General features: G+C 37.3%; 1 protein-coding gene across 9 annotated transcripts in view; it reads left to right on the top strand.

Annotated features, from left to right (window-relative positions):
• The window catches only part of NFIB (nuclear factor I B), a 231286-nt gene that overhangs the window by 114312 nt on the left and 91947 nt on the right, over nucleotides 1-25027 (top strand). For all 9 annotated transcript variants that reach the window (XM_004765741.2, XM_004765742.2, XM_004765740.2 and 6 more), the window contains exon 3: nucleotides 16275-16328. In XM_004765741.2, coding sequence (XP_004765798.1) covers nucleotides 16275-16328 — 54 coding nt within the window. The remainder of the gene's footprint in view (nucleotides 1-16274; nucleotides 16329-25027) is intronic.

Raw genomic sequence — 25027 nt, 5'->3', positions numbered from 1 at the left:
TACTACAAAAATCTAATATTCTGTCAACAATAGGTAGAAAGACAAGCATACTTTTCTTATAAAGAGCTGTGACACTTTATTTCATTTCTTTTTTTTTTTTTAAGATTTTATTTATTTACTTGACAGAGAGATCGCCAGTAGGAAGAGAGGCAGGCAGAGAGAGAGAGAGAGAGAGAAGCAGCTGCTGAGCTCTCATCGCTGCTAAGCAGAGAGCCCAATGCGGGGCTCGATCCCAGGACCCTGAGATCACGACCTGAGCCAAAGGCAGAGGTTTAATCCACTGAGCTACCCAGGTGCCCCTATTTCACTTCTCAAACCGTGTCCCGGGCAGAAGAAAGGCTGTGAACCTCTGACAGGTGACAGAGCTACTCGGGTCAGGAATGGAAACTGTAACATCAAACCTTGCCCGGTTTTGCTTCTGCCTCCATCAGTTGTGCAAAATGTCCTTCACCTGTTCCAGCCGCTGAACGCTCCTATGAAGTTCAATGGTTTCAGTCCAATTCTTGCGGCAGAGATACCACAATCCGCACATTCTATCCCTGCCTTGGCCTCCTCAGCTGACACGCCAAGGTTGAAGCAGGCTTGGGAGAATACAGTTTCCTTCCAGGTCAGGCACAGCACATCGTGATGTCCAGGAGATATCACACTTTGAGATTTAACCCTTGGGGGTGAGGGGGGGTGGGGGGGTGGAGAAAGCTGCATTGAAGTGGTACAACCCCTTCTCTGGTGTTAAAAACAGAATTTACTTATAAACTATTTCCCTGTTACTTTGTTGCATTTTATCTGCTGTGCCATTTGTAAGTGGATGGAGATTTTGTGTTTATTGGCTTTCAGCCAGATCTTCAAATACATTGTTTGAAGGTGGAGATTAGTCGTCTCTCCTAATCACTATCAGCCTATTTCTAGGAAGGTGCCTCTTTAAACCAATTTCTGGGCCAAGTATATCTGTCTAATTTCAGTTATCTGCTCAGGATAATGTAAACAATGCAGTTTCACTTGTTGTGTCTTGGCTTTAGCTGAATTATATATTCCTAGGTGATGGTTTTTAAATCCCAGAATCCACATAATAGAGTACATTAAAAGAACTGGTGCTCTTTTCTTATTGCCTTTTTTTGGACTGCAACTTATAATTAAAGTTTAAGTTTAGAATAATATATGCACAGTAAAAAAACTGGTTAAAGTTTAGAGTCCATTTCTATCTGGTATTATGCTTCCTGCCTGTCACCCCCATTACCAGAGACACTGAACACTTGTGGTGTCAACATTACTCTTCTGGTTTTCAAGGTCTGTGCAACATGTCTTCCATCATATTCTGGGGGTTGTCTTGTGGTATGTCCATCGCACTATAATTTTCTCATTGGAAATCAAAGGGAAAGGAGAGAAAATGCAAAAAGTGGAAATTATGGCTAGGCTTCCTTCATGATCACTTTATGCCTGTTTAGACTATAACCCATTTTCTTTTTTCAATAAATATTTAGTGTCACTTCCTTCTTCCGGGGCTGTTATCAAACACACTGTTAAGACATCAAGTCGCTCCATGTCATTTGCATTTGCAACTCTAAAGTTTTGACACTGTGAGTTTATATACTTCCTTATGCTTACGTTCATCAGTATTTTTATGTTGTCTCTTATTTGTGCAGTATTCTAGTATAGCGTTGTAAATTAGTGTTCTGATAGAAGAAAATACTTTTGTCTGTTCTTGTTTAATGAATTAGCCGAGGTGAAAATGCTAGATGTCAAGTGAGGTTTCATGAATGATTTCTTAGAGAAAAGAGTAATGTTGAAATTATTTCTCTTTTCAAATATGTATTATCCTTATGTTGATGTAAATTCGTGTGTATTTAAGGCAGTTTAATTATCCTCACATGATATTGTTAGCTATTCAGACAACTGATAAGTGATTCAAATTTGTTCATGTCATGAGATATAAGTAAATGCATAGTATTCTATAAAAATAATCAGACTCAATTGATCCAGACAAGGAGCAGACAGTCGTGTTTGTAGAAAGGTCATTTACACAGGGGGAAAAAAAATAAAAACAACCCAGGTATCATGTAACTTGTTGGATAGAGAGACTATGAGATGGTAAAAAGGAGAAATAGTAAACATGGACGGGTGTGTGGGATTATCACATCTCTTGGAAGAGATGTATTTAGAGCTTGTGATTGAAAATCTAAGTAATTAGTCTTTTTTTTTTTTTAAAGTCTTTTTACAAAAGATTTTGGGATGTAGGATTGCATACTTAGTACCGAGTGGTGACAGTGCTTTCTCATCTTTTTTATGAGAATCATAATAATTACTTGAAATTTATTAAATTCTAAATGGCCTTATATTTAATCTGTCTAATACTGTTAACTCTATTACCTGACATATATTTTGGAATGATGAATATGTCAAACTTCAGCAAGCATATATATCTGTCAGGATCCAGGAAAATAGAGTTTCTACCAGAGAGTACAATAGAAAGACTTTTATGAGGGCAGGGTAGGAGGTAACTAGAATGATATTAGATCAGGTGAGACACCAACTGGACAGTGAGGCCACCCAGATATCAACACCAGCAGGAGCTCCCTACTTCAACTCGGGCTCGAGGGGTAAGGGGAGATGTTGGTGTTCACAGAGTCCTTGAGCCACAGTTATCTGAGGGGTGTGGGGACCACAGAGAGAGGGACCCACCCAGTGAAAGCTAGAACCATAAAGGACTCCTGGCCACCACTTGGAGAGGCCTGTCAAAGCAGAGAGAGGACATACTTGCCCTCTCGTTTCTTCTTGCCCTCTGATTTCCCAAACTCCCGCCTGTCCTCCCCATTGGTCTGGACCTGGCCCAAACCCATTTGTTAACAGAGCTGGGGAATGTAGTTTGCAGGAAAAGAGTGAGGGATGGCTCTGAGGACAAGTTACTACTACTTGGCAACTCTGACTTTTTTTTTTTAATTTAATTTAAATTTTTCAGTGTTCCAAGATTCGTTGTTTATGCACCACACCCAGTCCTCCATGCAATACGTGCCCTCCTTAATACCCACCACCAGGCTCCCCCATCTTTCCCCTCCCCTCCAAAACCCTGTTTGTTTCTCAGAGTCCGCAGTCTCTCATGGTTCGTCTCTGCTCCAATTTCCTGCACTTCACTTTTCCTTTCCTTCTCTGAATGTCCTGCATGGTATTCCTCATGTTCCACAACTAAGTGAAACCATATGATAATTGACTCTCTCTGCTTGACTTATTTCACTCAACATAATCTCCTCCAGTCCCATCCATGCTGATATAAAAATGGAACATTCATCCTTTCTGATGGCTGAGTAATATTCCATTGTGTATATGGACCTCATCTTCCGTATCCATTTGTTTGTTGAAGGGCATTTTGGTTCTTCCCACAGTTTAGTGATTGATGCCACTGCTGCTATGAACACTGGGGAACATATGGCCCTTCTTTTCACTACCTCTGTATCTTTGGGCTAAATACCCAGTAATGCAATTGCAGGGTCATAGGGTAGCTTTATTTTTAATTTTTTGAGGAATTTCCACTCTGTTTTCCAAAGTGGCTGCACCAACTTGCATTCCCACCAACAGTGTAAGAGGGTTCCCCTTTCTCCACATCCTCTCCAACATTTATTGTTTCCTGACTTGTTAATCTTTGCCATTCTAACTGGTGTAAGGTGGTATTTCAGTGTGGTTTTGATTTGATTTCCCTGCTGGCTAATGGGGATGAACATTTTTTCATGTGTCTGTTAGCCATTTGTATGTCTTCTTCGGAGAATTGTCTGTCTATGTCTTCTGCCCACTTTTTGACATGATTATCTGTTTTTTGGGTGTTGAGTTTGAGGAGTTCTTTATAGATCTGGATATCAGCCCTTTGTAGTGTCATTTGCAAATATCTTCTCCTGTGGGTTCCGTGGGTTGCCTCTTTGTTTCGTTGACTGTTTCCTTTTGAGGTTGGGTGGAGAGATGGCATTGAGTGAGGCTTCTCTTACTCAAAGCATTAATTTCACGTGAGGGATTGTATTTGCACGGTATTATTGAAAGGCTTATCACACTATTTTTTCTTAATGGCATCGAATTACTAATTTTTTTATTGCACTAGAAAATTTAGTTTATGATTTGTCATTATACATTATTGTTAGATGCTTTTGAAAATTCTCACTCTTTGTTTTTGGTTAATTTTCAAATTTTAGCATCCTTTAAATGTCAGAAGAATTTGATCTTCTCTAGTTAGAACAAATCTTGAAAACCAAAACAACAGGTGAGAGTCTCGATCGTTCTGTTGGCGGTTAGCTCTGACAGGGAGTCATAGATGGCCTCAACTTCCCCCTCTTCCATCCTATGGACGTACCAAGAACGGACAAGGGAAGTTCAACTGTCCTTGTCATCAAGCACTGCCTACAATGTGGAAATGATGATGTGGTTTCTTGGTTCTTTTGTGACTTCTTTGCAGGCTCGGTATGCTGCATACTCTGTTTTTTAACTGGAATGCAATGTCAGTCTTGAAATGGCAGCATAATAATCAATTTGCAAAATTGAACATTAGCCATGTGTAATGTATGTGCAGTAAAAATAATCTTTATGAGCATGGGAGATGAATCTGCAGTAAAGAACTTGAAGTTGGTCTGTGTTAAAGTTTTGTCACATCTGGAAGGCATTTGATGTATAAAATTACATAGGTTTGATACCATTCAGGGTTAAGACATATGGATGGGACATTATGCAGAAACTGGTTCTTTTTCATACTCTTTAGACTTAGTTTAGAGATTTTTAATCATAAGGAGTCCATTTGAATCTCTGTTAAAGATAAACTGAGCAAAATGATAAAATGGAAGGAATTTTGAACACACGGTACATGGCTCTACAACCTTATAGTCTTGGTTCCCTTCTTTAGAATGGATATATAGAATTAGGCATACCTTGCATCATTTTTTTCTTATTTCCCAAATAACCAAGGCATGAATAGCAGATTCCATGGTAGGCTTCTATATCAGGCTCTTTATTATTTTTGGTTAAACTTACCTGTATTTTCAGCTTTCCTTTCACAATGACATTTGAAAGAATACTGCCACATCAGATTATAACAAATCTTCATATTTCTTTTGGGTTATAAACTTTTCAGAGTTCTTTCAAACATACTGTTCTACTTATTAGCATAATCTTGACCTTCCCTTAGAAAAAAAAGTAAAGTTAGGGTGCCTGGGTGGCTGAGCCGGTTGAGCATGCCGACTCTTGATTTCAGCTCAGGTCATGACCTCACGGTCGTGAGATCGAGCCCTGAGTCAGGCATGGAGTCTGCTTGAGATTGCTCTCCGGCTCCCTCTGCTCCTCCACAGGCCCATTCTCTTTGTCCCTCTCAGGGGGAAAAAAAAATCACATTAGCCCAGCTTTTAAAATTTGTTTTTATCAATAAAATCAAGTGACATTCCTCTCATGCATAATTTTAATTGGCAGGGGGAAATTATTATCTCATTTGTTTCCTCATTTTATCCTTTTTTGAAAATGTTCACTCACATGATGTATTATTCAAGTAGTCTTATTCCTGGTAAATTAGCCTTTGCCCTGAAAACATGGGGACAGAACTTCTTTGAACCATTTATCAAGGAACTGTTAGGACATTGAATACCACTCCATTCTCTGTCACACCAGCACACTTCCTTTTTCGTCAAGTGACTTCTCTCATTTTTTCCTCCAATTTTACGACAAAGTTGTTTTATAAACAATAGCAGTACTGAACGTCTGACACGCAAATCTGCCTTCCTGTGGTGGAAGGTGTATAAATTTTGTCTTACTCTGTTTTTCTGCTAATTACTATACACTTCTGGATTAAATACATACATTTATTTTTGTATGAATATATCACCATATACTGAAGAGCCATGATTTAATAATAAGGCAAAGTCTGGTTATTCATCATATATAACCAATCAGGTATATAAAAAACCCATTCAGTTTCTTTCCTGTAAGCTCATATGATGATTTAAATGTAAATATTTTAATGATTTGGCAAAGTATTCTTTCACCTGGCATAATGGAGAAGTCTAGCCAAGTAAAAAATTTCTTTTTAAGAACTCATGCCTATTATCAAATGAGCACTTTTCAAATAAGAATATGACTTTTTCAGTTTGTGACTGAATCAGTTGCTAAATTTGTATTTGTAGAGAGGTTCTCAAAAAATAGAATATGTGTAGACAATCATCAGACAAGTAATAGTTATGGTTGGCATTATTACAATTAATTGTAATTTGAAGAAGATAAAAAATAGCTTAAGTTAGAGCAGCCATCAAGGTCTTGCCCACTGTAAAATAGTGGTCATTTATTCAACAAATATTTTTTGAGCACCTAACTAATATGCCAGGGATTATGTTAAGTGATGAATAAGACTGCCATGTATCTTGGGCACGTGGGTGGCTCAGTTGGTTAAGCATCTGCCTTCTACTGAGGTCATGATCCCAGGATCCTGGGATCAAGTCCCGCATTGTCAGGCTCCCTGCTCAGAGGGGCATCTGTTTCTCCTTCTGCCTCTGCCCCTCCCTGCCTACTCATGTTCTTTCCCTCTCAAATTTAAAAATAGTAATAATAATTTCCATTTATCTTGACCCCATGAATTTTATAACATAACAAATGGGCTGGATGTTAACCTAGCCCTTTAATTTCCAGTGCTGTTAGAGTTTTCAAAGGGAAATGTGGAGTGAAAACAGAGGAGGGCCAGTTAGGTGGGGTTTTGGTGGAGGCAGGAGTGTAAGTGGGAAATTAGACCTCAAAGTATATTTCAAAAAAAATACATTAGCCTTTCTCCATAAATACTGTGCATATTTTCACTGTTGTGTGAAGTTATTCCCCCTCCCCCTTATTTCTGTTGTAAATGAACTAAGGCTGAAAACTTGTGCCTTTTTCTTATCCAGTTTTAAATGACCAGGCAACATGAAAACTGAGGTAAGGGGTTTGCTCAGGGTCAGAGTACAAGTGGTTGGTAGTTACTGAATGGGACCCAGGCGTTCTGACTTTCCAGACAGTTTGGAGAAAACACAGCCTGCTCCCTGAGAAGAAAAATTGCCGGCGAAATATTAGAAAGTCTTGTATCTGGTTTTGATCTGGATATACAATATGATAGTAAGTTTTGGAGAAGTACATGGAACGTCATAGCACAAAGAGGCCATGTGTCCACAGGACTGTGGCATGTGTGGGATTTAGACTAATCCGTGGGGACCCCAGGACAAAATAAAATAAGTAAGTCACTGTGTCAGTGAGCATGGCAAGTGCTCTTTGGGGCTTTGGAGGTATGAGAGCATTTATTTTTTCCGTGCTTTCCTTTTAAGAGCAAATCTAAGACTAATATGATCATAAACATTGCATTTGGTTTATATTGAAATTTTGCAATGATTTTTTTTTTCAATTTGCCTCCATAATTATGTTCTTGAGTCTGATGACATTCTGGTTTTCATTTTCAGATTCATATTTCACCAACATTCTCTTTGCACTACATACCTTACTATAAAATGCAGGTTTCTTGGTTTCCAAGAAAAAAAAAGTATATTACATAGAATAGCTGAAATCCACAATGTCTCCCAGATGGGAAAGACAGAACATTCATCTCATCTTTTCCTACTGGATCTGGCCGGGCTTTGGAAAGTACTTCATTGTTTTCATATGGCAAAACGTATTGGCCAATTGTTCCTTAAAGTATGTAGTGGCGTGTTCATCTAATATTATGAGATATGGGCAGCATTTATGAAAGATTATAAATCTTGCAACTCTCTTCAGAAACTTAAAATACAGCTGGAGATGTTTTGCTTCCAACAAACATGCAATCTTCATAAAATTGGAAAAGAAATGTTTTGAATAAATAATGTCTTGGTTTATTTCTCTCTAGTGCAAGAACTGTTTTTTTTAGTCACAATCATGCCATAAAACTCCTCCCTCCACTACACTAACACCCTTGCCTCTGTATTTATATATTTTCTGGGTGCATTAAAAAATTTTTTAAGGATGCCAGATTGCTTTGCCTTGTTTTTAAAGATAGAAAACTGGATTTGCTCCCAGGGACTCTTTCCCTAACTAGGCCAGTTTAAAAACTAAACAAGGATTGAGTCAGTTAATTAATTTAAATGAGATTACAAATCAAAAACATATTACGCAATCTTGATTTAATTACCACATTTTATTTACTTAATTGAAAACACACTGTAGGAACTTTGCAATCTTGACAATGATCAGTATGGTGTCTGTGCGTTCTATAGGGTAAAGGCTTAGAAAGCAAGAAGTGCAGATGATCCTGGCTGTGACCTTTGGTTCACTCAATCCCTGGATCAGTAAAGAGTCATTGAACTTAATCTTAGGCCGGCAAGGTCAGATACGATTATCCCTGCTTTCAGTCGTGAGGTTTTGGTGCTAGTTAATGAGCCAGTACAAACCTCTGGTCAGAGATATTGGCAGATTTAACACTTTTTGTGCAGGGGTGTTTGTATCTGCTCTAGTCAATAGTCCCCCCCTGTGAACAGGTTTAATTTGCTCTAATATGGATATGAGATTTTTCCCCCCCTTAAATTTCAGTGGCCTCTGTCTTTCGGCTAATTCCTTGTGGACAAATTTTGGTCTTGAGCCCAAATAAATCCTTATTTTAATCCTTGAGATATGATGCTTTGAACCTAATCACCCTGTTAAACCAAAAAAAAGTAGCTCTTTAAAACAAAGTTTAAAAATAGAACTAGTGGAATGTGTAGGAATAAGAAAGAGAGGCTGGATGACATGTCTGTGCTTTTTTTTTTTAATATTTGACATGTCTGTGCTCTTGTTTTATATTTTCTTTGGTTAAGCTAATTTATCTGGAAGGACCCTTAATATAGCAATTTCTTTTAAAACTCTGAGTTCTGTTGTATTCAACAGATACTTAAAAATCTGTATTAGCCAATGAAAAGGAGGATCTGAAGGTACGGGCCTTTAGATGGGAAATAATATAGATTAAAGAGCATGATTAAGGATACATAGGAAGCCATGTTTCCTGAACAGTATTTTGCTTCTGCCAAACATCTTCAGGGAGATTTGATTTCTTTTTGTACTCAGTACTCAGACCTGAGTTTAGGGAAGGGGGCACCGATTCAGTAAAAATGTATCAAGGACTCCATTAACAAAGTGACAGAGTTCATGGTTTCCCTGGGCAGTTGGTTAAGCAAGTTTTGCAACGGAGTGGGTGCCATGTAAAGGAATGTCCTGTTGAGAAGAGAGAGGGACAGAAGCTAGAGAGAGACAGAGGGAGGAGGAGAGAGAGAGAACGAGCAGGCATTTCCCTGCATATCGATGTGCTTGCGAGAGACAAGGAAAGCCCTTGGTTTTCCTGTGTTCTTTTTGTGTGTGTGTTATTCTAATAAATATTTAAAGGAGGAGAAAGAAAATATTGTGAAGCTATCGTTTTGTGTCACTCCAGTTGATGAAGCAGTTCTCCATTAAACCTGAAGCCGTATAACGTTTTAACCGTGCCGAAGAAAACTATGGCGAATTATGTAATCAGAATTGCAATTCCGTGAAGCCAAGTCTCTGTAAATCCCAAGGAAGCAGTCACTGGGAAAGTAAACAGCCAAGAGTGAGCCACAAGACTTGAGCAGAGGGCAATGCGAGAGGGTGAGAGAAATTTGCCCTAGGAAACTTAGAAAACTTAAGAGTTTTTTCCCCTTCACCTTTAAAAGGATGCATCATTTGTCTTGTTTTTGTGTGTCCCTATTATAAAATGCATTCATCTGCCTCCTTTCCCTCAGGGTTTTGCTTGGTCCTTACATCCTGACTTTTCTCTTTCTTAAGTGATTCTTTCTGGCATGCTATATATTTAATTTGTAAAATTATACTATTTTAATATGTTGGTAATTAATGTTTAGGAGAGAAAGAAGGGGGCCATTCCAAGTCTTAAAAAAAAAAAAACTCATGGTATTCTTCAGTTGACAATGGGCTATTTCTTTACCTGCTTAAAGCAAAAGAATATGACAAAGGGGCTCTTTATCACATGATGACTAATTTTAGTTCTTGCGAGAGGCTATCTGTAGGTTAACAGGTTACGGTGTGGGTTTCATTTACTCTTCTGATATCCCTTGATATAAAAGCCATATTGTTACAGAATCATAGAATTTTAGGGCTAGAAGGGACCTGAAAATTACCTTCTTCAGTCCCTTCTTTGCATTGACATGACTGTAAATTAAAATCATGCCTCTCAAGTTTAATTTTTCTGTTGATACTCCAGTCATGGTGCCAGAACATGAAATGAATTCCTGAAATAGGTTTCATCTAGGAGTAGAAAGACAGCTTATGTATAAAGGCCATTAAAAACTTCTTGGCCTCCTGCTTACAAACTGGGGGCCTGTTTCTGGACCCTCAACAGACATTTTTTCCTTTTGGAGGAGAGACCCCAAAGTTAATTTCTCAATCAAAATAGTCTCTCTTATCTACCCCCTCCCATTTCCAAGTATTCCTTCTGGAGGTAAGGGAAGCAGAACTGAGCCTGAACATCAGGCGAGGACTCCTACACCTGACCTTCCCAAACCCTCCCCCGCTCTCCCCCCCACCCCACAAAAGGTGTGTCTGTTTGGCTTCTAATGCATGTTTCTGTCCTGAGGGGCATGCCTAGTCCTTCTTCTTAGTACACTTCTGTACTTTTAGAGTCCACTTGTTCCCTACTCATTTAGTTTACTCAACGGAATGTCAGGCAGTATATCAAAGATTAGGGCTGTAGGGCTAATAAATAGGTCAGCATACCGCTTTCATGTATTTCAGAATTTAAAATAAAGATAACTTCAACGTGGAGGACTTCGGGGAGGAAAAAAAGGGGACAGAATGTGCAAAGACTTGGAGGCATCAGGTGTAAGTGACATATGGGGAACCAGAAGGCTAATATAGGACCTGGGAGTTGGTAAAGACTAGCGGTCCAGAATGGCATACTGAAAAATTTGGAGATTTTCCCTTGGGTACTTGGAATACATGTCAGGGTCTTAGCGGTGAAGTAGCTTCATCAGTTTGAAGTTTCAAAAAGATCTCCTTGGTAGCAGAGTGGAATTATATCTACCACCATAATATGAGATCTGTTCATTTCTCAAGACCCTAAGGTCCCTTCCCTTTGGTACCATCTATAAAACACCCTAACTCATCCTTCCTAGGAAGAACAAACTGCTTGCTGATCTTGATACATACTCATTAATAACACCTGTCACCATGTATAATATTTTATTTATACATTTATTTCTCTTTGGGCAGCCTCTGAGCTCTCGAAGGCATAGAGTGTATATTCTTCTTCTTAAAACAGTATGTTAAAGGTCATTATTATAAATGAATTGGAAATTTAATAAGATCTTATTGAGAACTTATTATGGTCCCAAACATCAGCCATTGGGCTATAGAAGGGATTCCATGAATCTTACTGATTCACATCAGTAGTGATTCACAGCAGTGACCTTCGAAAGCCTTTCAGTTTTGATGGTCTGCCCCCATTAGATAATTGAGTTCACCTACCTCAGAAAGTTAGTACTCATTAACAAATATTTAAGTGGTTATTATTTGTTTATTATCTTACCTATTTAACAAACATTTTATTGGACTTTCACTAGATCATTAATTAGTAAAACATTAGACTTCTTTTTGTTTAGCAGAGAGAATCCAGGCTGAATTTAATTCAGAGGTGTCCTCTTTTGAAAGCGTTGATAACTGTATAGATTTTAACAATTATTGTTTCCAACTTAGAGTGAAAGAATAGCTGTGGGCTTTTAAAATGTATGAAAAAGGTTTTGAATGTATTGGTAAATGGTAGGAAGGAGGAGGGAAGTTAGAGGAAGGTCAAGTTCCCAGAAACATTTAATCTACTGAAAGATCGCTTGGCTGTACGTGATTTTAAGATTGCATCATAACCTCTCAAGAGGCAGTGTGTCTGAATGGGTGGCCCATGTAGAGAACATATGTTTTAATAGTTGCCATGTAACTTTGGACAAGCCATTTTGGTCGCTTAAATATCCCAGGGTCTTTCATAAAACTGGGTTAGGAGGGAAGCTGGCCATTCTTTGGGTAAAGTTTAAAAGTTTAGTTATTAAAAGAGCCATAAAAGGCTGGCTGCTTTCTAAAAGGGAGTACACAAAGGGATTGAAAAGTTGGGATGAGAATCTTTTCTTATTCCTGGGGTAGGAGGAATAGATTGAGTTTAAAAAGTAGTAACTTAGAAATGGCTTCACTATTTTCTTCCAAGAAGAAGACATACATGTTTAGTTCACACTATTAAAACATAAAGAATGGATCAGAAGATATTTTTATAAGTACGTAATGCAAACTATTTCAGCTCTGCATTATGTCCAATGAAGTCAGAAATGTAGAAGATGTAGACTAGGATCAAGGAAGAAAAAATAAAATGTGGAGGGAATGACGGAGGACTGGTTCAGGTGAGCTGCTTTTAAGTTCTGGTCCCCTGTCCTCCTCTGCACTACATCCGGATTGTTCTAGACTCAAGACCCAGTGTGCTGGGCAACTCCCAACCCCCCTTCTTACCAGCCTTGTTCTTCACAGACTTCCATCTTCTGGAAGGTAATCCCCATCAGATGGCTTGTATCTGCTGCCTTTTGAGCATGAGAGCTCATGAGAGCCTTGCAGTGGCAGAGCTTTCTCCCTTGGGGGGAGAGGGCGCCTACAGCTTTTACGTAGGAATTCTCCGCAGACACACACTCCTTGAAGTGTATATCCTTCAAGTGTCTCCTTCATGTTCTGGCTATTTACCAAAAATCTGGCTATTTTAAAAAATTTAAAAAAATTTTTTTTTAAGATTTTATTTATTTATTTGACAGAGATGACAAGCAGGCAGAGAGGCAGGCAGAGAGAGCAGGGGCGGGGGGAAGCAGGCTCCCCGCTGAGCAGAGAGCCCGATGTAGGGCTCCATCCCAGGACCCTGGGATAACGACCTGAGCTGAAGGCAGAGGCTTCAACTCACTGAGCCACCCAGGTGCCCTAAAATATTTTTATTTATTTGTTTGACACAGAGAGAGGGAGCACAAGCAGGGGGAGCCGCAGAAGGAAAGGGAGAAGCAGGGTCCCCACTGAGCAGGGAGCCCGATATGGTGCTCGATTCTAGGACCCTAGGGGGTTCACAACCTGAACCTAAGGCACATGCTCACTGACTGAGCCACCCAGGTACCCTGTCCACAAATCATTTGCCTGGGATGGGCAGAATTTAGTCATATCCCCTTTATCCCTTTCTTCCTGAGAGTTAGCCCATTAAACACACTAATCATTCTTTGAATGTGACCTTTGTGTTTGATACCGTTGATTTACTGATTGTATCAGATGCGTCTGACCAGTGCATGATGGTTGACATAATAAAAGCTTTGCAACAATTCTGCAAGTTAGACAGTATTACAGTTGTAAATATCAAGACCAAAAGGCTTTAAGAGTTAAGTAATTGTGCACAAAATCCCCCTACTAGTGAGGAACAGAGCTAGAATTGATGATAACATATTAAGTACACACAGACCCACACACAGGACTTGAGCAAATGATGGAAGTAGTTGAAGAAAACCTTTGGGTATAGAGTAATGTGACCTGGGTTTTTGATGTGGTCCGAATAATTCCTTCTCTGAAGTTAACCACAATAACAGTTCATTTTGGTTTCTCTGCCAACTATGACTCGCTGGTTACTTCCTTTTCTAGCAGTTGGAATTGAGTGACCGGTATAAGGTGCCATAAGAGTTAAGAGTAGATTATAGTGTTAGAATTTACAGTCTGAAAGTCTGAAAAGTAAATGCGAACTTGCCCCCTCCCTGAGGCGGCTCTCTTCTATATTTTGGGATCTCGTATATGCTCTTTTACTTCATGAAAAGAAGCAGACTTGGGAATATGAGGAAAAGCTGCCATTGCGTGCCGGTAAATGCCCGATCATTTTAGAAAGTAGAATTCTTATTAAAAGCAAGTGTGTGATTCAAATGTAGTGTCTACTTCAGTTTTCCCTCAAATGTTTGTGGTTTGGTTGTGTTTTGTTTTAGTAATTATATTGTTTTCAAATGAAGAGGTTGGTGTGCACTTGTTGGGAATGGGGGAAGGGGTAATGTGCAGCCAAAAAGACAAGGGTTTCCCCACGGGATGTTGTGGTAACAGGGGGTGCTATTGTTCTAGCTGAATACTTTCTTCAGAATAGAAGAGACACTCATTCTTTAATTGACCCAAGTTTTAGGAGCCAGATGTTGAGAAGGAGTTTTGTGGTGCCCTTTTGGAACTGATTTAAGTAAACATGCGAGGCTCACGGAGGGTCTACAACCCCTGTCCCCTGAGGACAAGGTCAACCTGCCTCATGTTGTGTCGTTAGGAAGGTGGCAGTTAGCCACCTTGAGGGATGCATGTCCAGATCTCCATAAATGTGAGTTAACTTCAGAAGAAAAAAGACAATATGAAGAAGCCCTCTGTCCAGTAGGTATGTTAATAATAATAATAATAATAAGTAGGAACTCCTCAAAAGGTTAGAGTGACTTGAGAAATTAAATTGGAATGTAGTATCAGTATTGAAGGACATTTGTCAGAGGAACTTGAGGCAGAAATAGCTGAAGCTATAGCAAAATAATGTCATTTATCATTTTTATGTAACCATCAGACTGCATGCCTGGAAAGTGTCCAATGTTATATACCATCTTTTATAGGAATGTAGAAAGAGAAGGATTGACCTTCTAAGTTGTAAGTCACCAAGTCTTGCCTCAATTCCAGAAAAAAGCAGATTCACGAGAGATGGGAGACAAGCATTTTAGAGAACACCAAACTGTGGGACTGTTTACAGTTTTGGGAAATCGGAAATCATTGGAGGATAATGTAGGAATCCCTAAATATATTTGTGAAGATTTCATGAAAGCTATTCTGGAGGAAAAAAAAAAACACAAGGAAAATAGGATGAAGAGGTAGAATTCCCATCTCAGCATTAACTCTATTTAGCAGGTATGAGGCAAAAGGCAAAGATGAAAAACCAAGCTCTGTACAGAAAGAGACTCATAGGATCCCCTTGCATTTAACAGTGGAAGCAGCAGTTGGAGTATGCTAATCACTTCCATGGAAGAAGTTAATAACCCTGCTGAAAAAAACCAGCCTAAGATATTTCTGCTTCAGTGAGACTGGATTCCTGTCTTGGCTTAGGTACCATGGCAAGATTTCAGGGAGGAGACTTATCTGTGGCCACCGATCACATTTTGTTGAAATTCACTATCAAGTTCAAAACCGCCTTTCCTAGGCAGGCAGAGAAGGCTGCTGAATCTCAGCCTTCCATTCCCAGGCGTTTACTGAAAGCCTAGTGCATTCACGGCACACTGCGCACCGGGGAGGACACAAAAGAAGTAGAGAGGATCTCTTTCCCTGCTTGGGAGCATGCGATTTAGTTGGGGAGACAAAACTTCAATACTAGAACCTATAAAAGAAGATGAGAAAGCAACCTGCAAGGAAGTGTATAATCATACAGGGCAAATGACACAGATAAGTGTGGAGGGGACATAGAGGAAAAAGAGGAAGGAGCAAAACATAGCAGTGTTAGATGAGCTGGGAAAGGAGTGTTGCTTAGCTGTAGTGTAACCTTTCCGCTGCTTTCTGCAGAAAGCATCAATGAAAAAGAACGTGCGGGAGGAAATTCAGAGAGACGACATTGATCTTGTTCTCCTTATCTGCAGTCTGTCTATCACAGATGGAAATTAAATTGATCCAACAGTTTGCTCGCCACAAAGCTATGTTAGTTTCTACCTAGTAATTTATGCTTTTCTTGGTGTTTGCAAATTGATTGCTATTATGGGATGGAGACAAATCTGGGCCTGGATCCAGTAGGTTGGGAGATTATGGGAGCGGGTATGTGCGTGTGCACGTGAAATCCTGGAAAAACGGACTCTCGTTTCTGTGTATTTCACTCCTCGAATAAAAACATTTTCAGGTTCTTAAAAGCATGTTTAATTACACTCGGATTGCATTTTTAGGGGATGTATCTGCTTTATTTCATATTACTTCTGACAGGCTCCACCTCCAAACCGCCTTTCGTGGCTTTGGAGCCAGACCTTTTGTTTCAAAAAAGCCTTGCTCCATTCTGAGACTATGATAGATCTCTACTTTTTTCTTTTCCTTTTGACACAGAAATATGGATGGACATTCATCTAGCTTGATAAATAAAGTGTTGCTGCTGAAAGGTTGGGAAAGTATACTTTATTGAAACACACTCAGCTTCATTGTTGCATCTTAATTTTTTTTTTTTTTTTTAAAGTCCTCCTGAGGATTGTGAAATTCGTTCAAAACAAATTAAAAAGAAAACATTTTCTGTGATTTCTTTATAGATTCTGGACAATCAGGAAGTCCAAGCCACAATGATCCTGCCAAGAATCCTCCAGGTAAATATATGCTCCAAGACGTTTGCAATCTAACATTGTTGGAGAACAAAGGTACCACTGTATAGATAAACACCCCATGGTTGGTCAGCTGCCTGTTTTTCTCTGGCAGACTGGTATGATCAGGACGGGATGTGATTCTGTGTAGGCCCTTCACAGGGGCAAATACTTGTATATGGGCGTCATCGATATTTACCTAACCGCCACCATTTTCATTTTTGTTGGTGTTTTTTTGAAAAGTGAACATGCATTGTCCAGGTGCTGAAAGTCCCCAGGGCTTAAAAAGCCAAAAAACCACTTCATCATTCTTTCAAAACACACGAGAAAAAGTGAAAATTTCCCTACTCTTATTATAGTTTATCAACTCTCATTACTTTAAAAGGAGGGTTGTGGAGGTGGTTGGTTATGCGTTCAGTGAAGGATTCTTTGCCAAAGAGTTTTTGTTCCATAAAGTTTTTATTGGATTCCAAGAATCAGGAAATAATGAAAGTGGGACTTTTCCTTCAGTTTAATGCATGCCGAATACTCTCTGTATGTTCAGCGGTTGTTCCAGATCTGAAAATGGGCTTTTATAACTTGGCTGTCTTCAGAGTTTTGTTGCTTCTAAACCTATTGATTCAGGAGTACTTTGGTTTTTTCCCTCATGACATAAAACGTGTGCAAAGAAGGATTCCTAATATTTCATTATCAGGAGAGTCTCATTTGTATCTGTAACTTGGGTAAAAGAGTGCTCTAAGAATAAACCAACAGAAACAAAGCAAAATGAACGTAAAAATCCAAACTCACCACACATGCCCTCTACTTCCCAAAATAATCTGATCTGGTTATTTTCATTGAAAATAAACAAAATGTCTTTGAAAGGTGGTAATAAAAGTTTTCTCAAGTAGACTTAGTTTTAAGTCCTTAGTTACTTGACCTGCCCTGTCATAGGGTTTTGCTACTGTGAGGTTAAACTGTCTAAAGAACCCCAAACTGTAAGAAAATATGTCAGGCTAGTCTTTAATTTGAAAATGGGGTTAGAAAGATACAGTATGTAAATATGCAAGTAAAGATGCAAAGTCAAGACAATATAGTTTTTCTTTCTGAGTCTTGCCTCTATTTTGCTCTTTATTTTTATCTTAAAAAAACTGTATTTTTCAAATACATATTAACTTACTCTTACGGAGTAAGAACCTTACTGTTCGGCGAAAGTAGCCGATACGTCAAAGATTCAGAGTTTTAAGGTAGATTGAAAAATGTATGCTAACTTGATTTCTCCCTACTTTGATCAAAATCATTAAAAATTCATACAGATTGATAACAAAACATGCAGGAAACAGAGCAATTTTAAATATAATTTCCAGTTAACTTTATTACTTTATTTTTTGTGTTGGTGGGAGAGTAGAATAAAAAGGACTATTTCGAACGTAATAAGTTTTGTCAGAAGTCTTCTGAAGTTGAGGGGCACCTGGGTGGCTCAGTCGGTTAAGCGTCTGCCTTTGGCTCAGATCATGATCCCAGGGTCCTGGCGTCGAGCCCCATGTCGGGCTCTCTGTTCAGTGGGAGTCTGGGAGTCTGCTTCTCTTTTCTCCCTGCCGCTCCCCCTGCTTGTACTTCCTCTCTCTCTCTCTCTCTCTCTCTCTCTGTCAAATAAATAAATAAAACCCTTAAAAAAAAATCTTTTAAAAAAGGCAAAAATTTCCCAAAGTTGGGAAAATTTCAATAGGTTATCCTTTTAACATTACTAAGATTTCTTCTTTTTACTTGGGTAATAGTTTCCCTCTGTAACATAATAACCCAAAGTGAATTGTGTTCAAACATTTTTTAAAAGCTTCTTCACTCATTTTAGAAAGAATGGGGTAGGGGAGGGTAGTTAATAGAAAAGGAGTTGATCAATAATGTAAGTCAGTCAAACTAAAACCAGGGATATGTTCTTTGCATTTGAAATTAATAAAGCTGTTATTGTTTGAAATGTACTTCTGAACATGTACAGAATTACACTCACTTAAAAATGTTCTCTGCTTATGCTGAATTAATAATTGTTGAATAGTTGTAAAATGCCAGAATTTGATTTTTCAATATTTGTCAAGAAGGTTGGTTCAATTTTTCTTTTTTTACATTCAGCATAGCATCTCTTAATTCATCTGTTTGCATATAATGTGACAAACAGAAATAATGAAGGTAGAATCCTTCTATTTTTTTCCTTTTTAAATTTTCCTCGGAAATCAATCCTTTTTGAGAACACTGTCTTAAAATTGGGATGTTGTAGATCATATTATGATTAGTTGAATATTGTATATGCATACATGGTACATCAATTACCAGTTTTATAGTTAGAAAATAATAAAACATATAATTTCAAAATTAAATGGAAGAAATATAGAATTTTCTTTGATGATTCAGAAGCATGCCACCATTTTAACATATGTTGTGTATCATTGTATTATGGACTTAAACATAAAGATTGTTAAGGAATCCCATTTGATGAAAGTTGAGAGTTTGTTCTGTAGTAACTTGAGATAAATCAAGCCACTAGAAATGTAGAATGGCTTCTAATTTGAAATGTAAAAAATCAGAACTTATTAAGGTTTTTGTTTTGTAGTCAATTGGAATAAATTATACATACTTTTAAAAGTATGTATACTTTTAAATTTTATACTTTTAATTTTATACTTTTCATGGGGCCCCTGGGTAGCTCAGTTGGTTAAGTGTCTGAGTCTTGATTTTGGCTCAGGTCATGAGATCAAGTCCCTCATCGGGCTCTGGGTTGAGTGTGGACCTACTTCTGTCCTCTCCTTCTGCCCTTCCCCTGCTTGTGTTTATGCTCTCCTTCTCACTCTCTCTCTCAAGAAAAAAAAAAAGAAAAAAAAAAAGTTCTTTTCTTGAATGTAAGCACGTTTGGGATTTTAGAGCAGAATTTATCTTTTGGAGGCTTTTTACATCTTTGTCTTCTAGCTTTGGCTGAAATGTGAAATCTCTGACTTTTCAGATTCAGTATCTCAAAAAGACACAATGCATTCATGGGAAAATTCAATCTACTACCATAAACAACGAGAGAATCAAATCACTTTGCTGCTTGTATTGTTATAACAAAGGGAAGTTAAACTTTGGGAAAAGATCACTTCGAGGGAGAACACTTTCTTATCACCAGTAGTTTTCCACTGGGAGATGGGCAACCCATAGACATGGCTACCATCTCCTTCCCAACAGCTTGGGAAGTGATAGCAAACATTCCAGCCCTTTTGGAGGTAGAAGCTCTGTGAAATCTGTTCCCTGCTGTTAACATGAATGTAGATGCCATTCAGTCATTCTATAAGAACAGATGCATGTGTCTTTATGGCACTTCCTTATACTATTTGTGAATTCCTGTTTTGTTTTTATTCTGTGTTACATGGTGGGGATGGGCATCATCATCTTTTCAGGTCTAAGGGGCTTTAAAATTCTGATGGTGCCCAAGGATAGAGCACTGTTATTTTAGTCAAGAAGCACTAGACAACTTAATTTTTTTTTTGATGATACACATTTCCTCATTTCCTTTGATTTTGATATAGTCAGAAGTTATATGTTTATATTTAGTATATTAATATGTTATTATATATGTTAACATATTATAGTATATAATATATAATAAATATATTCCACATGCCAGAGAGATCATATGATATCAGTCTTTGCCTGTCTGACTTCTTTCAGTTAGCACAATACCCTCAAGAGCCATCCATGTTTTTGTAAATAGCAAGATTTCATCCTTTTTCATGGCTGAATAATATTCCATATACATACTCCCATTTATATGCACACACCACACATATATTATATTTATATTTACATACCACATTTTCTTTATCCTTTCATTCATTGTTGGAGACAGGTTATTTTGATATCTTGGCTATTATAAATGATGCTGCATGAACATTAGGTATATTTATCTTTTTAAATTAGTGTTCTCATTTTTTTAAACAAAAATCCAGAAGTAGAATTGCTGGATCATGTAGAGCTATATTTTTAGTTTTTTAAGGAAAGCCATACTATTTTCCATAGTGGCTACACCAATTTACCTTCCCACCAACACTGTTGTAGGGTTCCCTTTTCTTCATAGTCTTGCCAAAACTTGATATTTCTAGTCTTTTTGGTAATAACCATTCTAACAGGTATTAGGTTTCGATTTGCAGTTCCCTGGTGAATAATAAGGCAGAGCATGTATTTGTGCACGTGTTGGCCATCTGTATGTCTTTTTTGCAGAATGTCTGTTTAGATCCTCTGCCCATTTTTTTAATCAGATTTTTTTGTTAGTGAGTTGTATGAATTCTTTATATATTTTGGATATTAACCCCTTATCAGGTATATGATTTACAAATATTTCTTCCATTCAGTAGGTTTCCTTTTCCTTCTCTTAAAGGGTTTCTTTCCTATGCAGAAACTTTTTAGATTGATAAAATCCCACTTGTCTATTTTTTCTTGTATTGTTTTTGCTTTTGATGTCAGATTAAAAAAATTATTGCCAAGACTGATGTCAGAGACTTTACTGCCTATGTTTTCATGTGGACGTTTTATGGTTTTAAGCCTTACATTTGAGTTTTTAATCTATCTTGAGTTAATTTTTGTGTATGGAGTGAATAATGGTCTAGTTTCATTCTTTTGGATGTGATGGTACAATTCCCAACACCATTTTTTGAAAAGACTGTCCTTTTCTCATTGTGTGTTCTTGGCTCCTTTAACATAAATTAATTGATTATAAATGTATGAGTTTATTTCTAGGCTCCCTATTCAGTTACATTGAGCAGTGTATGTGATCAGCGTATTGGTATAATATCACACTGTTCTTGTTAGTATAGCTTTGTAATATAGTGTGAAATCAAGGCATATGATGCCTCCAGCTTTGTTCTTTTTTGAGATTGCTTTGGTTATTTGGAGTCTTTTATGGTTCCATATAAATCTTAGGACTGTTTATTCTATTTCTATGAGAACTGCCATTGGAATTTTGATAGTGATTGCATTGATCCTGCAGGTTGCTTTGGGTAATATGAACATGTTAACAATATTAATTCTTCCAATCCATGAGCATGGAATATTTTTCCATTTATTTGGTGTTTCTTCATCTATATCTTTCATAAAAGTATTTAAGTGTTTAGTTATAGGTCTTGCACTTCTTTGGTTAAATATTCCTAGGTGCTAAAAAAAATTTTTTTTTGATGCAGTTGTAAACAAGATGTCTTTCTTTCTTTCTTTCTTCCTTAGATTGGAGGAGGGGCAGAGAGAGAGGGAAAACAAGAATTTTTTTTTTTAAACATATAATGTATTATTTGCTTCAGGTGTACAGGTCTGTGAATCATCAGTCTTACACAATTCACAGCACTCAACCATAGCACATACCCTCCCCAATGTCCATAACCCAACCACCCTATTCCTCCCCACCCCTGCACCTCCCAGCAACCCTCAGTTTGTTTCCTGGGATGAGGAGTCTCTTATGGTTTGTCTCCCTCCTTGGTCCCATCTTGCTTGATTCTTTCCTCCTCCCTTCCCCCCACGACCCCCCGCCCTGCCTCTCAAATTCCTCATATCAGAGAGATCATATGATAATTGACTGTCTCTGACTGACTTATTTCACTTAGCATAACATCCTCTAGTTCCATCCACATTATTGCAAATGGCAAGATTTCATTATTTTTGATGGCTGCATAGTAGAGAACAAGAATCTTAAGCAGGCTCCATACCCAGCACAGAACCCAACATGGCCTCAATCTCAGAACCCTGAGATCATGACTTGAGCTGAAATCAAAAGTGAGACATTTAACTGAGCCACCCCAGGCCCCTAAACAGAATGTTTTCTTAATTTCTCTATTATTATTATTCTCTCTTATTAATGTACAGTAATACAACAGATTTTTGACATTGCATCCTACAGCTTTACTGAATTTATTTGTTCTAACAGTTTTCTGATGGAGTTTTTAGGGTTTTCTATATAGATAATGAGTCACCTACAAATAATGACTGCTTTCTTCTTTCCTTCTTTCTTTCTTTCTACCTTTCCTTCCCCCTCCCTCCTTCCTTCCTTCCTTTCTTCTTTTCAATTTGGATGACTTTTATTTATTTTTCTTGCCTAACTCCTCTGGCCAGGACTCCTGATACTATGTTAAATAAAAATGGTAATAGTGGGTATCCTTATCTATTTCCTGATCTTAGAGGAAAAGCATTTAGATTTTCACCACTAAGTATGATTCTAGCTGTGGACTTGTCGTATATGGCCTTTATTATTTTGAGATATGGACCCGAAAGCCCATCTTGTTGAGAGTTTTTAATCATAAACAGATGTTGAATTTTGTCACATGTTGTTCTGCATCTATGAAGTGATTATATGATTTATAAGCTTCATTTTGTTAATGTGGTGTATTGACCAATTTGCCCTGTTGAACCATCCTTGTATCTCTAGGATAAATCCCACTTAATCATGGGGTATGATCCTTTTAATGTATTGTTGAATTTGGTTTGCTAATATTTTGTTGAGGATTTTTGCATCTGCATTCACAGAAATATTGGTCTGTAATTTTCTTTTTCTGTGACATCTTATCCTGGTTTCAGTGTCAGGGTAAAGCTGGCCTCATAAAATGAATTTGGAAGAGTTCCCTCCTCTTTTATTTTTTTGAAACAGTTTGAGTGAGATTATGTCAAATTCTTAAATTATTTATTATTTATTTATTTATCTGTTTATTTATTTAATTATTTTGACTGGTAGAATTCACCAGTGAAGTTGTCTGTCCTGGACTTTTGTTTATTGGGGGGTTTTTGATACAAATAAGGTTATCTCCTTACTTGTAATTGGTCTGTTCAGATTTTCTATTTCATCATGACTCATGGTAGGTTATATGTTTCTGTTAATTCATCCACTTTTTCTGGGTTATTCAGTGTGTTAGCATATTTTTTTTATAACAGTCTTTTATTATTTCTGTGATATCAGTTGTAACTGATATCTTTTTCATTTCTGAATTTATTTATTTGAGCCCTTTTTCTTGGTGAGTTTAGCTAAAGTTTTGTCAATTTCATCTTTTCAAAAAACCAGCTCTTAATTTCATTTATTATTTTTATTGCCTTTATAATCTCTGTTTCATTTATTTCTGCTCTCATCTTTGTTATTTCTTTCCTTCTGTTAACTTTGGGCTTTGTTCTATTTTTTCTTGTTCCTTGAAGTGTAAAGATAGGTTGTTCATTTGACACATTTCTTGTTTCTTGAGGTAAGCATTTATTGCCAAGAACTTCCCTTATAGAACTGCCTTCACGGGATCCCATACATTTTGATATGTTTCATTTCCATTTTCATTTGCTATAAGGTATTGTTTGATTTCTCTTATCATTTCTTCTTTACCCATAGTAGTATATGTTTACCATAGTAATACAGTAATCAGCTGACCTTGCATTTAAGAAATTCTTTAAATCATCAAGTTTTATAGTCAATCTGTCCCCAACTTTATTTTATAGGTACAGAGATTAAAGCCAACAGAGGATTGTCATGAAACTAATGAAAAGCAACCAAATAAATAATTATTGATAAAATTAATATAGCATCTGTAGCTGTAGTTATCATCTGTTAGAATCAGTATGGAAGTCCATATTTGCTTGACTTCTTTTATTTTTTAACTTAGAATTTGGGACAAACTTTACTTTCTAATAGTTATAGAAGTAATACAATGTTTTTCTTTATTTGTGTGTGAAGACAAATACATTTTCATAGACCCTGAAAGAGTCCATAGAGCATGTTTAATTTTTGAATATGATATTCAAAGTCAAGGAAAAGAAATTCTACTCTGATTTTTAAAAATCATAGCTCATTTAATCCTCAGTTAATAAGTTCATACCCATTTATTCTCATATTTTCATTTATTGCAGCCACAAGAATAAAAACTTTTATAGAGGAAAATACACTATTTCATGATACTTAGAAGTAATTTTAAACTTTGGCATTAGACAATATGCAACTAACTATAAACAGGCTTTCTGTTCTTGGAAGTATAAATAGAAAGACATTAAAAGGATTGGTTAACTGTGGTAAGACTTGACATCGTAGGTACACCTTTTATGTAATTTTAGAATGTGGTCTATGCAAGTCAGTGCAAAAATAAAAGGATTTTTTTCTACCAGATTTTGTTTCAGAAACAGTTTTCTTTTTTATCCTTTAATTTTTTTTCAAGACATCACAAAGTTCCTAAATGTTCAAATTTAGGATAAAATTCAGAGTAAAGGAGTAAAAGATTAAGAATATGTTTTCTTGGCAAATTACTGTTAAAATCCGAGAAGGGCCCTCAGCTCCTTATTTTTATAGGCTGCATATGGGTGCTTGTATATAACCCACTCCTCAAAATTGATCTACATAGCAGTTAGCACCATGCCCAGCCTCTGTAATGGTTCTAGCCTGATCACTCATAATATTAATTTTGGGCGGAAAAAGACAATTTAGGAATGTCTTATGAGGTCATGAAGGAGATTTTCCCGTATCTCCTTGATCACCCACCTTGTTAGCCAAAAAATAACACTGAGTACCCACTAGTTGCTGAATTCAGAATTAAATATTACATTCCCAGAGACAAGGTGTAGGTTGAGTCAGCTCTAAATGAGTTGAGATAGCCATTTGCCTTGGAGGAGTTGGAAATATACACCATTCTATACCAAGAACAATGAACATCCCAGAACGAGCTGTCTGTGGGTGGATTATTCAGTTACAGACATTTGGT

This window comes from Mustela putorius, unplaced genomic scaffold, assembly GCF_011764305.1.
Source record: "Mustela putorius furo isolate JIRA1106 unplaced genomic scaffold, ASM1176430v1.1 tig00000421_pilon_pilon_pilon, whole genome shotgun sequence".
Taxonomy (NCBI): domain Eukaryota; kingdom Metazoa; phylum Chordata; class Mammalia; order Carnivora; family Mustelidae; genus Mustela; species Mustela putorius.
The sequence above is the reverse complement of the archived record's forward strand: the minus strand, read 5'-3'. Positions and strand labels throughout refer to the sequence as shown.